The sequence below is a fragment of the Penaeus japonicus genome, unplaced genomic scaffold, assembly GCF_977035675.1.
Source record: "Penaeus japonicus unplaced genomic scaffold, GWHDUDI00000001_assembly GWHDUDI00000025, whole genome shotgun sequence".
Lineage (NCBI taxonomy): Eukaryota > Metazoa > Arthropoda > Malacostraca > Decapoda > Penaeidae > Penaeus > Penaeus japonicus.
This window is the reverse complement of record NW_028234427.1, coordinates 19096957-19111956: the sequence shown is the minus strand read 5'-3', so window position 1 is coordinate 19111956 and position 15000 is coordinate 19096957. Positions and strand designations below refer to the sequence as shown.

The following is a 15000-nucleotide window of genomic DNA, read 5'->3' as shown; positions in this document are numbered from 1 at the left end:
ATAGCATCTGGCCAACATACCCAATAATGTAATTTTTCCTTCTCTATGGATTTTCATGCCTTCAGATTAATCTTAAATGCAAAGTTTTAAAAAGGAAGGAACTCAATAGTGGACAGTATACATGCATCCCTTATGTTGTCGATAGGTCAAGAGTCTACGGGAAATTAAGTTAATAGAAGGAACTATTTCATATTCAAGCACTATCTGGCATCACTGCAACTGCATACCTCTAGTGCTCCCTCTGAATTTCTAATTATCCTAGTCACTTCAAGTCCTCATAAAAAAAACAACAACTTAGAAACTGTACAACAACAAATATCTATGATGCAAACACTTTGTCCAGATAAACTGACATTTCTGAAATTATAGTACAGATACAAACAATAACAAACAGTAGGCATATCTTCAATGTGGACAGGACATGAGATGTCAATACCTGGACAGGTGGTATACAAGTGTGATGAATAAGGGGAACCTCTCATTGTCTATTACCCATTCATACCATTCTCTCAAGGATAATGTCAATGTACACTAAATATATAAATTTTTAATATCATTACAGACCATTTCTACTAGAAAGGCTATGAATACTTTTTGAGAAGATAAATTTTAAATATTAGTTATTAGCTATATATATAGATGTATATGCCCTTCCATGTTAACTCTGGGAGGAAGAAGAGAGAGGAAACTCAGCAATACCGTAAATATTCTCTAATTGCTGTATCCCTAGTCATTTTTGCTCCATGGTCTTTGTGTTGTTGCATTCTGAGTTGCAATGTTCTCGCATTGTCTATATGCCTCTTATAAAATATTTTTGGAATGACGGCCTTATCCTTTCTCTAGGGGATGATTGGCGAAGGCAAGTGCACAAAATTAAAAAATATAATGGCATTGTTATTTTCACTCAAGCCTTATGACAGTCACATGAGTATGACGAGCCTGACAATGTTAAAAGACTAGAGATACAGCCAATAGTTTCAAGCATATGGACAAAAATTATCTCAAAATATAGATGGCAAAATGGAGCCTGAACCATATACTGGTAAATATAATTTAAGGAGCTATGAAGTTACTATTAAAAGTCCAAGTTATCCATAACTATATAGCTGTTGGAATTATTTATTAGGATGATTTAACCCATCCCCGACGGGGGAATTCTAGCCTTGAATGTCCAAATGCCGGGGCGTTCGAATTATTAGGCCTAAATCAATTGAATGGCTGGCACAATACTGTGCCGCCCGGCAACTGGGCTTTTGAATGCGCGGTACACATGCTGTACCACCCGTCCTGTGTGGGTTAAGTGTGAAAAATCATTACTTTGGTTAGATATAACAACTATAACCATCAGTTATTCTGACATACAATCTTTTTACAGACATAAAGAAACATTCAATAGAGCATATGGCATTTGCTTATTTTACATTAACTTTTCTTTATATAAATATAATTGAATATTCACTCTTTTTCTGTACCATTCATTTGTTGCATACAGATATGAAAACTGATTTGTTTGCAATGAAAAATACAAAAAAAATAATTTTCACAAAAATAAAAGAGGTAAAAAGGTGAGGTCAAGTAGGTCTATTATTTGATTCCTTGGTGATTAAGCACTTGTAGAACCATCTAGGTAAGAAAAGAAATAATAAGAAATAACACACACACACAGAAAAAGAGAGAGAAAGAGAAAGAGAAAGAGAGAGAGTTCCATGAAAGACAAAACAGCATTGACCAAAGGCTGCCAAAACAGTGGAATGACTTCAAGTAATTGCTGCAACCTCCATGCCATACCTACCACATATAATCTGACATAATAAGAGGCTTGGACTGGTTCTTTACTTGACATTAAATCAATAAGGAGACCTGGAAGCACTGTCTTACCAGAATATAAGTAGTGGTGAATGGTTGCCCTTTTCAGGAATACCAAAATACACAGTGGCAGTGGAAGTTTCTTGACTACTCTGATTGTTACCTTTACTATTTCTGTAAAGTAGTTTGTTTCCCCACGCCTTTAACCCATTCACGACGGGGGCATTCTAGCCTTGAATGTCACAATGCCGGGGCGTTCGAATTATTAGGCCTAAATCAATTATGTGGCTGGCACAATACTGTGCCACCCGGCCACTGGGCTTTTGAATGAGCGGTACAGTACTGTACCACCCGTCCAGAGAGGTTAATACAGAATTACCAAATGTCCCATTGTGAAAGCCACTGTGAGTTGAGATTTACCTGAGTAAGAATTGGTAAATTTTCCGAACAACGCCACGTTATGAAATACCACAAAAGTGGTATCGATGGATTCCTCTCAACCTCTACTATTCATATATAGTGAAATTAATGAGCGCTTGCACCTCTGGAGCCCACAATCTGGGTCTCTTTTTTTAAGGCACTTCGTGCTACCTCGTCCTACTTCGGGGCATATTTCGTGTGCAAAATCTTAACCCAATGACCTACCTAACTTTGCCTAGTTTTGAATTAAGCCCTAGCCAAGGGGGGGATTCGCCCCCCCTGGACCCCCCCTTTTTTGGGCACTTCGTGCAACATACCTTGGGCAAGATATCCCGAATCCACCATCCTCGCCCTGAAATTTAAACATGGCTGTGTTTACATATTTACGGATAGTAGCAAGCTGTGGACTGGAAACCCCCAAGGAATTACCTGCATGTGCTGTTATGTTCTCTCAACAGATGGCACAATATTCCCCATTGTTTACAGTATAATTATAGAGTGCCCTCTATTGAGTGGTCGCATCATCATCGGTCCTAGTTTCCTATCCTGAGGAATATATAAGACGAAGACTCAGTTGCTGTCATCATGGCGCAGTGTGAGGATTATTCGTGGTTGCGGCATTTTCATCTACAGGACTAATTACGCATCATAAGTATTACGAAGTGCCCTGAATAGCGGAGATCCACAGGGGGGCGTAACTCCCTCTTCGCAAAGGCTGACTTCAAAACTAGGCAAAGTGAGGTAGGTAGTTAAGGGTTAAGGTTTTCGTGATACCGAAGTAGCACAAGGTAGCACGAAGTGCCTTAACCCATTGCCGACGGGGGATAGATTTGCTTACACAGGCTCCAGGAGGAGTTTTATTTCTGATCGAGGCAGCTTCTGCAACATAATTTGATTTTTCCCACTCCCTTTTAGTCACTCATTGTAGAGCTAGAGACATTTTTGTGTTTTGTTTTTTTGTGTGTTTTACTATTTTTAGAAATTTATATCTGTCATATCACAGACTCCATCAATTCTGCAGTTGACTAAAATTGTAGTTCAGGGTCCATATCAACTCATTTTTTTTCTTTACACTCAATGTGATAGAAGTATTACTGTTTTAGGGGGGACAAAAAACAACTTTATTTTTTCGTATTTCTGTGCTGTCATGAACAAACACGAAACTTATAACCATCCAAAATGAAGAGGTTGGGAAGAGGAAGGAAACTTGTGCTTTTGACAATGAGTGCCACAATAAAAGGCATCCATACTGGCACAGGGTCACATTGTATGCATTGGGCATGGTGTGAGTCACTTTCCTCCTCTCGTTCTGTCTGCACATCTTTCATCTGCGGTACTTTAGAGCTAGAGGTCGGGAACTTGCGATGTCCCATCACTCTACAGAGATAGTGCTTGCTAGAGACCGTAGATGGGCGCCATTCAAGGCTCTCTCTCCTGCTGGTGCTAGGAGAAAGTGGTGCCATCTAGGTTTTGTAAGTGAGTTGAAAACCATTTTGCTTATTATTACGGCAGTTATAATAATTATGACTGCAATTGTCAACTTCACTCACTCATTACTTATAGTACAATAAAATAACATAGTGATTCAAAATCCCCGAACGCCATGACGCCCATTGTCAGGCAAGAGGTCCTGCGTCATGTATGACAAAAAAACACGTCATCTGTCGTTAACGGGTTAAAAAGGGGGGGGGGGGCAAAGCCCTCCCTTGGCTAGGGCAAACTTCAAACCTAAGTAAAGCTAGGTAGGTAATTGGTTAAGATTTTGCATACGAAATAAGGCCGGAATTCATATTTTACCCCGCAATTTCCCTGATCTACTTCATGCCCTCCCCTACTATCGGGACCCAGATTGTGGGCTTCAGGGGTGCAAGCGCTCATTAATTTCACTATACATGAATAGTAGAGGTTAAGAGGAATCCATTGATACCACTTTTGTGGTATTTCGTAACACGGCGTTGTTTGGAAAATTTACCTAAGAATTTCCTGACAACTCTGCTGAGTCAAGTATTTGTGCAATTGCACAACTGCAATCTGTCAAATCTAGCTGCACTACACCTTAGGGATATAGCTTGTACAACTTTTACATCACTCCTTCTTGGCAAGTTAGTGCCTACACAGACTGGCTCTGTAATCTTATGATACAGAGACATCTATTTAACTATGACACTTGATACTAATGACATCACCTCTAAAAGGAAAAAAAAATGTCATACATCAATGTATGACCCTCATAAAACAAATGTCCAACTTTCATTCAAGAGCCTGATTGGTGTAATGATGTTGATAATAATATTCATGACCCTGATGATAATTATCAATGACGAAGATAGTAATCCAACCCAGGGATACAAATCCAAGGTCCGCCTCCTCCCTTTTCGACTCAGCGTAAATATCACATTCCCAGCAATTACATCCTTGGACTTATACATAAACAAATACTAACCGGTTGTCTTCCCTCTTTATTATCAAAATCACACAAGAATAACGGCCCTAACATATCATAAATACCTTTCAGAAGTAGAGACAGCGGAATAAAGTGATTTCCCAGCTGACGAGAAGAGCTGACGTGACAACAACAATCGCGTTCGCATAACACGTAGACTGTCTTTCTGTTTCTGTTTTTGTAAGGAGAGGGTTTTCTTTGGTTTTTTTTCTTATTTTCTTCTATGCTATACAGCGTCCTTGTTTTGTAATTTATAGGAGCTTTTGAAAAAATATATTTTTTTCTTTATCTTGATAGGATATTTTTAATTTTTGCTGTTTTGTATTAAGCAAAAATTTTTGTTTTCGTGCATGCTTTGTTGTAATATTTTCATCTTATATTAAGCTATTTTTCTCTATTTTCCTACTTCCCCGTTTTTCAGATATAATATTGTTAGTCACAAGTTGTTTTCTCGCCTTTTTTAATTATTTAAGTTGTATTATCTTTTTAATGTGACTTTATTGCTTTTACAGTGAGCACGGGAAAGAAAACAGTAAACTGTAATAAAGACGGATTGCCACAGTGCTAGTCCAGTTATTCTACTTAGTCCTCGATCTAATAGCATTGTGCTAGTTATTTAACACTATTGTTTAAGCATGAGATATTTACCTGACAGGCTCATGTTTACCTTCTGTTGCATAGAAAAGTACCTCAAAGTATATCTTAGCAAAAAGAGCAAAAGGAATAGCCTCAGAAGACACCCTTATGTGTTAGTACATCTAATATGCACAGCTTATTCAGTCACCGATTCTGGTTCAGCATACATGAGGAGCCTGCCATACATACCCTAATATTTGTTGCACTTTTGATGAACACCACTACCTTGACTTGCAGCTCCCGGAAAATGATTAATTTTGTGTTCAAATTCATTTTGAATTTCTGGTATTTAGGCATTACTTATGTAGTGAATACATCTTTTCTCAAGTGTTGTATTATTATATACTGCAATATTAGTAAAAGGATCACAGCTTGATCCAGCACATAACATTTACATTTTTATTTTCATGTATCTCCTAGTAAAAAGAGCTGATCAATGTAATTCATTTTTATAGGCAATCTTGTGACAGTCATGTCATCAAGTACAAAAGAATGTAAAAGAAGAAAAATGAGAATAGAAGTTTAGAATAGGATACAGGATAAGTCAGTGGTAAATTTTACTAGTAGGATAGTCTTTATTTTTTTTTGTTCTCATATGACATGTTATTAGTTGAGCATATACAACAGGAATAACCAAGTTTTCATGATGTTCAGTTTGTGGCATCATAACTTGTGTTGGATAGAGATATTTGTTGTTAACTGGAGCAGTATAGAAGTGTAATCCTCATGTCATCCCATTGTAGCCTTTATTTTTCAATCCCCACATATGTTTAATCTGCCATTTACACCAAATACTGAGGTATACATGTGCAATTATGATGAAAGAAAGGCTTGTAAAAGAGGTATCATTTATTGTGTTTGTTTGTAGTTTTACCTTACAATCTGTCACTGTTTGTCTCATTTTCTTTGTATCCAAAAGCATTCTAAAGGTATTTAATACAGCTATTGAATAAAGATAGTTGTGGAATGATATATAACTTTATAATGAAGATATTCAGGAATAAATATCATGTAAGCAACTCTCTGGGGTATTCATTATTCATGTTCATATTTTCTTGAATCTCAACATTCCTTAATAAGTTTTCTTGTCAATGCAAGTACAATTCTAGATTTGTTCATATCCTAACTAGTAAGAAATGATGTATAAAAATATAATTAAGATTAAACCCAATAAAAACTTGAAATACTACAAATTATCTGTGAAGAAAACAAGGTGTGAAAGTAAAAATAGGGATGGAGTAGAGTTTCCATGACAAATAGAAATTACAAAACATTTGGAGAAAAGGATAAATTCCTCACTTAAACTTGACAACTATGATTTACATGTGGTATGTGATTTCCCAGGGTATATAGTTCATGTTTTTAAAATTAATCTATGCACTGAATTTACCTTACATTTGCTGAAACTGCATCAATGTACTGTGGCTTATTTGTGTGGATCACAGTTCTTGGCATAAACTAATACTTTCAAAATTCTTTTTATTGTATTGTAATAAATTTTAACAGTATACTATGAAAACTGAAGTTCTAATTTAAACCAATTTTCGTCTTATGATCTTAATTACTTTCACATTACTACTTACAATTATTTTTTTCATCCAATAATAAACAATTGCTTTCCTCTGACTTCTTTTAAAGCAGGATTATAACGATCTATATTTTTTCTTTGCATTTTAACAGCTATTTCTTTTCTGTAAATTTATCTATATAAATTCATGTATGTTAATATTTTGCATTTTCATCAACACTAAACAAGGTCTATTTTATATGACATAATCTTAAGATTTGTATGAATATGTTTTTCAGTGAGGAATAAAACAATGAAACACACTAAGTGAATAATACTGGAAAGTCACAATAATAATAATAATAATAATAATAATAAAGAAAACAAATCTCAGAGATACATTTACAAATATTTTATTAATGCAAGTTACTTATTATCAATGCTTACCCACAAAATAAGATTTAATTCAGGAATTCACCATATTTTGTTCAAAAAGTATTACACTTGACTAGACACCAAATGAAAAACTACTGCCATTATAACATCTTAAACATTGATTTTACTTGAACTGTAGGACAACCTGCAGTTATAATTGTCTATACAGGCGAGTTGGTAAAGTAGTCTCATCTTTTCTCTTGAAGATCTTTCTGGTTATACTCCTCAATTTCATACAAATAACTGTGAGAAAGAAAATAAATTAATGTATAAGTGCTGAATGCAGAGTTATGAGAAACAAAAAATGCAGAAAAGTATGCATATGCATTACATTTTTATCTGCTCACTCAAAGAGATTAAGGAATAAAGAATATTTTTGAGAATAAAATTCTTATCTCAGAATATTATATGAATTACTAAACTGCTGAGTGCAGGAAGAAATGAAGTAAACAATATGACTTACTTTTAAAATAGCATTATTTACCTATCATGCTACTGTAGATGTTAAAATAATGGTGGAAAAAAAAAAAAAAAAAAAAAAAAAAAAAATTAAGTATGCTATATTTGTCTGCACTGTCCATTCTTCAGGTCAAAATGTAGGAGGAAGATGTTAGATGGTATTCTAATGCAACTAAATGAAAATACATCCCATGAACTGCAGAGTGAAAATTAAAAAATTGTGGAATATATAAATAATAACATGCAAATTCTCATGCTAACCATATACATACTATTAACCCATTGGCAGCGGATGGCATAATTTGCTGCTAAGGCAGAGTCGGTCATAGATGCGGATGGCACTGTGCCAGACATGTAAACCAGCCATCCTACTGCACAAACAATTATTTAATACCTCGACCAATGGGTTAAGAACTAAGACAAACTAATGAAGTTAATTAACCCTATCCTGATGGGCCCAGCGATAAGTGGAAACCCCCTACACCGGGCCTATGCTATATTGCATTGGGAACGTCACACTGGTGCGTCGCCCTGTCATCGGGCATTTAGCCGTGTCACACGGGTGTGACGCACCGTCATCAAAGGGTTAATAGGAACTTACACATACATGATTCCTAAACCAGCAATGTGTTCCCCTAGGTGTAAAAAGTACATTATCATTACTGATGAGAAGAATGCCAATGACACATTAGATGACTTTTGCTAAATATAAAATCTGTTCTCAACTGTAAAACAATGCCACACATAATTCTCTGGCTCTATGTCATTTATCTGATGTTTCAGGTGACTAAATAAATCTTCCACTCTAATATAGATGTACCCAAGTATTAAATGTAATCAAAATAAAGTTAACATTTTACATCATATTGAGCTCGTCAACATATGCAAATACTTATTAACTGAAGATATAAATATGGGACATTTTAATATTCTAGCTTTTTTTAGAAAAACAACAACAAAAAACATACACATAACAATAAGTAAATTCAAACAACAAGTATTATTGTTATTTTATTTATTTATTTTTTCATTTTACTCTGTGCAGAATTCATTTTGGTTTTGGGTGTTCTAACTACCAGAAAACTACCTCCTATAACCATTCACCCTTTTCCCTCTACTCGGAAAAGTGTATTATAAATGAGAAGTCAGATTAACAAAACAGAAGCAAATAGAAGAAGTGCAAAAGAACATATATGAGGATCTCTTTGTAAAAGAGAAAGAAAAGCACATAAAATTTGTGGAAAGCAATCACTCCCTCCCTTTTACATGACATCAAAAGCAGTATGCATTTTATACTCTTTTACAAAGAAGACAGATGTTAGCTGCATGAAGAGAAAAGAATAATAAATGAACCCACCAAAAATGAAGTATCATGAAAAACAACTGATTATTGCCTAAAAACTCTGTCTTTTACTTACCGTCATTTTGCAGTTATGTCATACTGTGCTTCATCTCAGGCATACTGAAGTTATACATCAGAATTTAAGCAACATTTTTATTATTTACACTAGTATTTACAGTATTGCATTCTTCATAAACCTGGTAACATTGTAACCATTCTGTACGAAATTTGTTACATAATTAATTTAAAAAACAACAATTTCCTTTTTTATATAACTACAATTTGTTGTCATGGGAATTAATAGACAGCCTTCCAAACAAAAGCAAATGCCAACATGTAATTTGAAATTACGAAGGTACTGACTTTCACTCTCACTTATTGTTACATCTTGTTGGGAGAACATAGATTCCAAGCAAAAGATCCTGCATGAACAGCATTTTTAACTAGCCTTGCATTCAGCTAGATCACACTTGCCCATATCATATGATTTTTGTAGTATGATGTCTGGCTACTGGTTTCAGATCAAGAGCAATTACTTTTATAGACTTTGTAAATATCATATACTATCCTCTGAAAGTCTAAAGTAAGTATTTTACTCTCTATTTCTTATCACAGATATGAAATAAGTTATCATTTATCAAATAAATTGGTAATGAAGCCATTTTCAACAATAATCATTGGACCATGAATGTAGACCACATTATCATTTATCCTCGCATACTTTTTTCAGTTTCAAAATTCATTTATGCAATGTAATCATAATTTTTATCAAGCACGTGACACATCTTTCCAGAATAAATAGATGCATATATTCTTTCATAAATGATAGATATTATGAAATATAATACTTAAAAGCAAATATAAATATAAAACAAAGGTTTAAAAAAAAATTATTCTCAACATATTGTGGTAGATCATCTTCTCACAGTCTAATCACATACCCAAAGTGGAAATAATATCAAATTCTAATGCATTTGCACCTCCACAAGCACTAAGTACAAAATGCTCTAACCCACAAGCACATTTACTTGTAACTAAACTCGTAAGAGACATTTATATGACAACTCTTACCAACAAGTCCCACAATAGACATTCTCTGATCTATCTCTAGGACCAGAGGGCCAACTTCTTACATATTTTTACAATAAATCCATCCCCAAAGATGTCATTCTAAGGACACAGAATATGAAAAAAACTCTGTAAATGACTTTCAAGTGTTTCTTGAATAATCAATTGCTACTAGTTTCAATTCTAATAACTCTACATCACAACCATCATCTTTATAAATATTCTATTTCATAAAAATATAGAAGCTGTCAAAAGGAAGAACCAGAAGATCTGACCTGATGAAAAGTCACACTTCATATATCATAATAGATGAGGATATAGAAAAATAAACATCAAGGAAAAACCTCTTCCCCAAAATATTTTTTGAAGATATCCAAAATAAACAAATAAGCAGACACTTGATCCATTATGTACCTAACACTGTTACCAAATGAATATTCCTGAAAAAAGTGATTTGCTGATAAAATCCAATTCACAGACAACCAGATTTTAAACTTTTATATTTCTTAACCATTGCTTTACCTAAAGACTACTTCCTTCTCCTATATCTCTCACCTTCGCTTCCTCATGTTGCTCTTCAAGTTGTCAAATTTCTCCTTTTTCTCATCTAATCTATCTTTTATTTGATCCCTCCTTTCACTCATTTTGTCTTTAAACTCTTCCCTTTTTATCTGGTACTTCTCTGAGATCTCCTCCCTTTTCTCCTGATATTTCTCTTTCATTTCCTCTCTTTTTTCTATGAACTCATCCCTTTTACCTTCATACATCTCCTTCAGCTGTTCAGATGAGGGAACAGGCTTGATGTATCCACGTTTCTTCAGATAGTTGATTGATAGTGTTGTTCCACCTGAAATATGACAATGAAAGTTATGAGCAGAAAATTCACCTAGTTTACAAATACATCCATGATACGTGTGAGTGCTCTTTCTGTTTCCCTTGAAAGATAAGATTTTGAGTCCATTAACTTGTCCATAAACTTACCTCAAGAGAAAAGTTATTGAAAGATAGAAAAACAAGGTACCCAACAGTATCTACTCAACAATCTTTTATGTAGGAAAGAAAAAATGTTTATATAGCACATTTTTTCTGAAAGAAAAAAAGAACACCTAGCCAATGAGTCATTCAAGAAAAGAAAAAAAAAATCAGATAATGAAATGATAGCTATAATTCACATCATGTGGAACAAGATACTGAAAAATAAAATCTAGACTCACCAATGGTAACAGTGTACCGCGCAGGTGTGGCAATCTTGTACATGGCATACGCTATAGCATAATAACCAGCGTTGCTGTTCCTTAGGTGACTTAGAATCTTCTCTCCAGCTCCCAATTTCTCCATCATTGGGACTATGTCAACACCACTGCCAAAATAGTATTTAATTTAGATTTTGTCTGCTGTTAACCCCCAATGAAAAACACAAGAAAAATTAAGTTCTCTAAAAAGGAAATATAACCACTGAAACACACCAATCCTATATTTCATGCATATTACAATAAACCATAAATTTCAATATTCAGGGCTTTAAGTATATTTCACTTACCTCTTAGCAGCAATGAAGAAGGACCCGTACCACACAATTGAAGTAACAACATGAACAGGTATCAAAACATACCAGTACTGTTTGTACATCAACTTAAACTTCTGAACTAATGATAACTTCTCTTCTTTCTTCTCTTCACCTGTTTTCACTTTTATTTCTGTTCTTTCTTCCTCTTCAATTCTCACCTTTGCGCTCTTTGACTCGTTATGGTTTTCATCTGTGAAAGTTTATTAAGTTAACATAATCTTATAGTAATGATAATATTCAATGTCAACTCTCAAAGCCCTTACTCTGTCAGTATTTTGAAAATACACATTTTTTTTTCTTTTTTTTTTTAAAGTAACTGAAACCTGAAACCTTAAGAGAGAGTTCTCAATAAAACAAGTAACATTCTGCTTTAATTGCTGATCCCTCTGTTTAGTTTTGGCAATATTTGCATTTGCCAAAGAACTTCCCTTACCAGTTTGAGTGGAGGGACTGCTGGGAGGCTTGGTGGAATACAAACGCACATGACACTTCTTGAATGTGGTGTCGGGAAGGTCCCACAAGGGCATTGGTGTCAACCCAGTGGAAGACAGGGGTGCCTGGTATGCACTGCTCCCTGTCATGGCTGCTATGGTGAAGGGATGGGGGTACTGACTTGTGCTATAGTGCTGCTGTTGTCTGGTTCTCTGCCAAGTGCCTACAATTTAAAAGGATCTTGAGTATATAATTTTTTTGGGTGATTTTTGCCTTAATCTAGAACAGGAACACCTGCTAATAATTAAATCAAGTGTTAGTTAATTTATTCAAGTATTAATGATGCTCATTTACATTTTGTGGAAACTGAAGAACACATAATTTAAATGAAGAATAAATGGAGGATAAGGAGACAAAAAGGGGAAAAAAAAGGACACCAGTAATATCAGTCTTTTGACTGATATTTCTAAAATCCTATCAGTTCATACTTATAATCTGAGATTTTCATAAAACAATCAATCCTTTACAGATCTTAAATACTTTCCATGCCCCCTAAAACAATGCTCAGATTTTGAGACTTATATGGCGATGACAAATATCCCAGATCAATTTTCTTTGCAATTATTGTAATGTGCAATTATGCAATCATGTTGGTCAATTTGTGTGAATTGCAAATTCATTATCTTCACAATGATTTTGTCACCATGGTCATTTATCATAAAGAAAAATGAGAAAGAAATTCCAAGCCCCCCCTCCCCCTCCCCCCAACAACAACAACAACTCTCTACCCTTTGTACTCTCTTCCCCCAGTGCCCTTCCAACAATATCACATTTCACACATTTGTTTTGTGGTTTCCTCTTGTCTTCATACTACTGTGTTTGTGATCTTGTCACATTCATTCCTTATTCTCACTTACTCTCTCTCCTCTCCTCTCATTTTTTTCTTTTTTCTCTTTCCTCTCTCTTCTCACTCCTCTAGTGGTTTACTATTGTCTTTAAACCTCTCTCTCTCTCCTTCTCCTGGTATTTCTCTCTCCCCCACTCTCTTTCTCTCCTCTCTCTCTCCCAATCTCACTCTCTCCTCTTCTCTCTCTCAACCAGTTTCTCTTTCTCTCTTCTCTCCCACCCAATCTCTCTTTCTCTCCTCTCTCTCTCCCAATCTCACTCTCTCCTCTTCTCCCTCTTCTCTCCCACCCAATCTCTCTTTCTCTCCTCTCTCTCTCCCAATCTCACTCTCTCCTCTCCTCTCTCTCAACCAGTCTCTCTTTCTCTCTTCTCTTCCACCCAATCTCTCTTTCTCTCCTCTCTCTCACCCAATCTCTCTTTCTCTCCTCTCTCTTTCACTCCTCTCTCTCAAACAATCTCTCTTTCTCTCCTCTATCTCTCCCAATCTCGTTCTCTCTTTTTCTCTCTCTCACCCACACTCCCTTATTCTCTTCTCTCTCTCCCAATCTCTCTTTCTCTCCTCTCTCTAACCTGATCTCTCTTTCTCTCCTCTCTTCTCTCTCCCCCAATCTTTCTCTCCTCTCCTCTCTCTCATGATATCTCTCTTCTTTCCTCTCCTCTCTGTTCCCCATCTAACTTTTTCTCCAACCTTTCCTTCTCTCCTCTCCTCTCTCTCACCCCATCTCTCTTTCTCTCCTCTCCTCTCCCTCACCCCATCTCTCTCTCACCCAACCTCTTTTTCTCTCCTCTCCTCTCTCTTCCCCAATCTCTCTTTCTCTCTTCTCCTCTCTCTCACCCCATCTCTCTTAATCTACTCTTCCCTCCCCTCCTCTCCTCTCTTCTCTCTCACTCTAGGACATTTCTGTTATGTATAACATTACTGATCAAAAGTGGCTTGGTTAATTGTGAAAATCTGATGTTTTTTGTAGATAGGGTTTTTTAGGGGTTTAGAAGAATTAGAATGACCCTGAAATGTCCAAGCATTCAATACCTCTCTCCCTAACATTCCTCATCACAGGCAGAGAGGAGAGAGAAAAAAAATCTTGTTTAGGCCTACCTTGCTGATTCAGCTGAATGATGTCATTCAAGGCACCTCTGCAGTTTCTCTTACACAAACCTTTTTATCACACGACATAGAAAGTTAAAACAGTGTTTAGAAGATTCCCAGCTATAATCATGCAAAGGTGAGCTATGGAGCGAATGATAATAGTACAAAATGCATATTCATTTGTTGTTAGTTACAAAATTAATTTTTGAAAACACTGTTCCAAGTTCTAAGTCATGCTTGTCCCATCACTATGTCAGCAACACTGGTGGAAACTCACATGGTCAATGTGGCCTTGTTGTTCAAGATTAAACACAGGGCACACAATGATTAGGAGGTCAACCACCTTCTTTGTATATGAACTCTGGGCCTTTTGTCTACTAAGACTAATGATAAAATTAAACGAGTTAAAACTGAGAAGGGTTAGGATGTTGCTTGTAATTCTGGTTTAGCCAAAAATTAAATATTGTGATATCCAATTAAAATTAAATTACTGCATGGTATCTCTGTCAATCTTAATCAAAGCATCCTTGACATAAGGCTGAAAGTGATAAGTTTTGAAACTAAATTGATATCAGCATAAGTGACAGCAATAGTATTATATAAATAACAACAGCCTTATCTTTTGTACAAATAATGGTACTTCTATCTAAAAAACACAAAAACATACTCTGCATACACATAATATATTTTTCTTTTTAATCATATGTGTGGAATTATAAAAAAAAAAAAAAAACAGAAAAAACTCTCTGTGAGAAGCTAACTTTTAAATTCAAACCAAATCAAACATGAATAACATATTTTCCATATACATCTTAGTCTGTTTTTGAAAACAACTCTGTGATAATAAGATACGACCTTACCAATCTTATCAAAGCATTATCTGTAAGGAATA

The 15000-nt window shown here is 35.3% G+C and overlaps 2 protein-coding genes across 5 annotated transcripts in view; both read right to left on the bottom strand.

Moving 5' to 3' along the window:
• LOC122257786 (protein PRRC1) overlaps window positions 1–4849 on the bottom strand; it is a 22546-nt gene extending 17697 nt beyond the window's left edge. The window contains exons 1-2 of one of the 2 annotated variants that reach the window (XM_086551425.1): window positions 4735–4797; window positions 2544–2578 (exon numbers count right to left, since the gene is read on the bottom strand). The gene's annotated coding sequence lies outside the window, so the exon portion shown is untranslated. Of the gene's footprint in view, window positions 1–2543; window positions 2579–4734 lie in introns of both variants that reach the window. The other variant, XM_086551424.1, reaches the window with a different exon arrangement.
• A 1292-nt stretch (window positions 4850–6141) lies between these two features.
• LOC122257789 (uncharacterized) overlaps window positions 6142–15000 on the bottom strand; it is a 15737-nt gene continuing 6878 nt past the window's right edge. For 2 of the 3 annotated variants that reach the window (XM_043023284.2, XM_086551426.1), the window contains exons 4-7: window positions 12117–12338; window positions 11657–11873; window positions 11331–11476; window positions 9188–10963 (exon numbers count right to left, since the gene is read on the bottom strand). In XM_043023284.2, the coding sequence (XP_042879218.1) occupies window positions 10668–10963; window positions 11331–11476; window positions 11657–11873; window positions 12117–12338 (881 nt within the window). In that variant the 3' untranslated portion in view covers window positions 9188–10667. Of the gene's footprint in view, window positions 7491–9187; window positions 10964–11330; window positions 11477–11656; window positions 11874–12116; window positions 12339–15000 lie in introns of those variants that run through there. The other variant, XM_043023285.2, reaches the window with a different exon arrangement.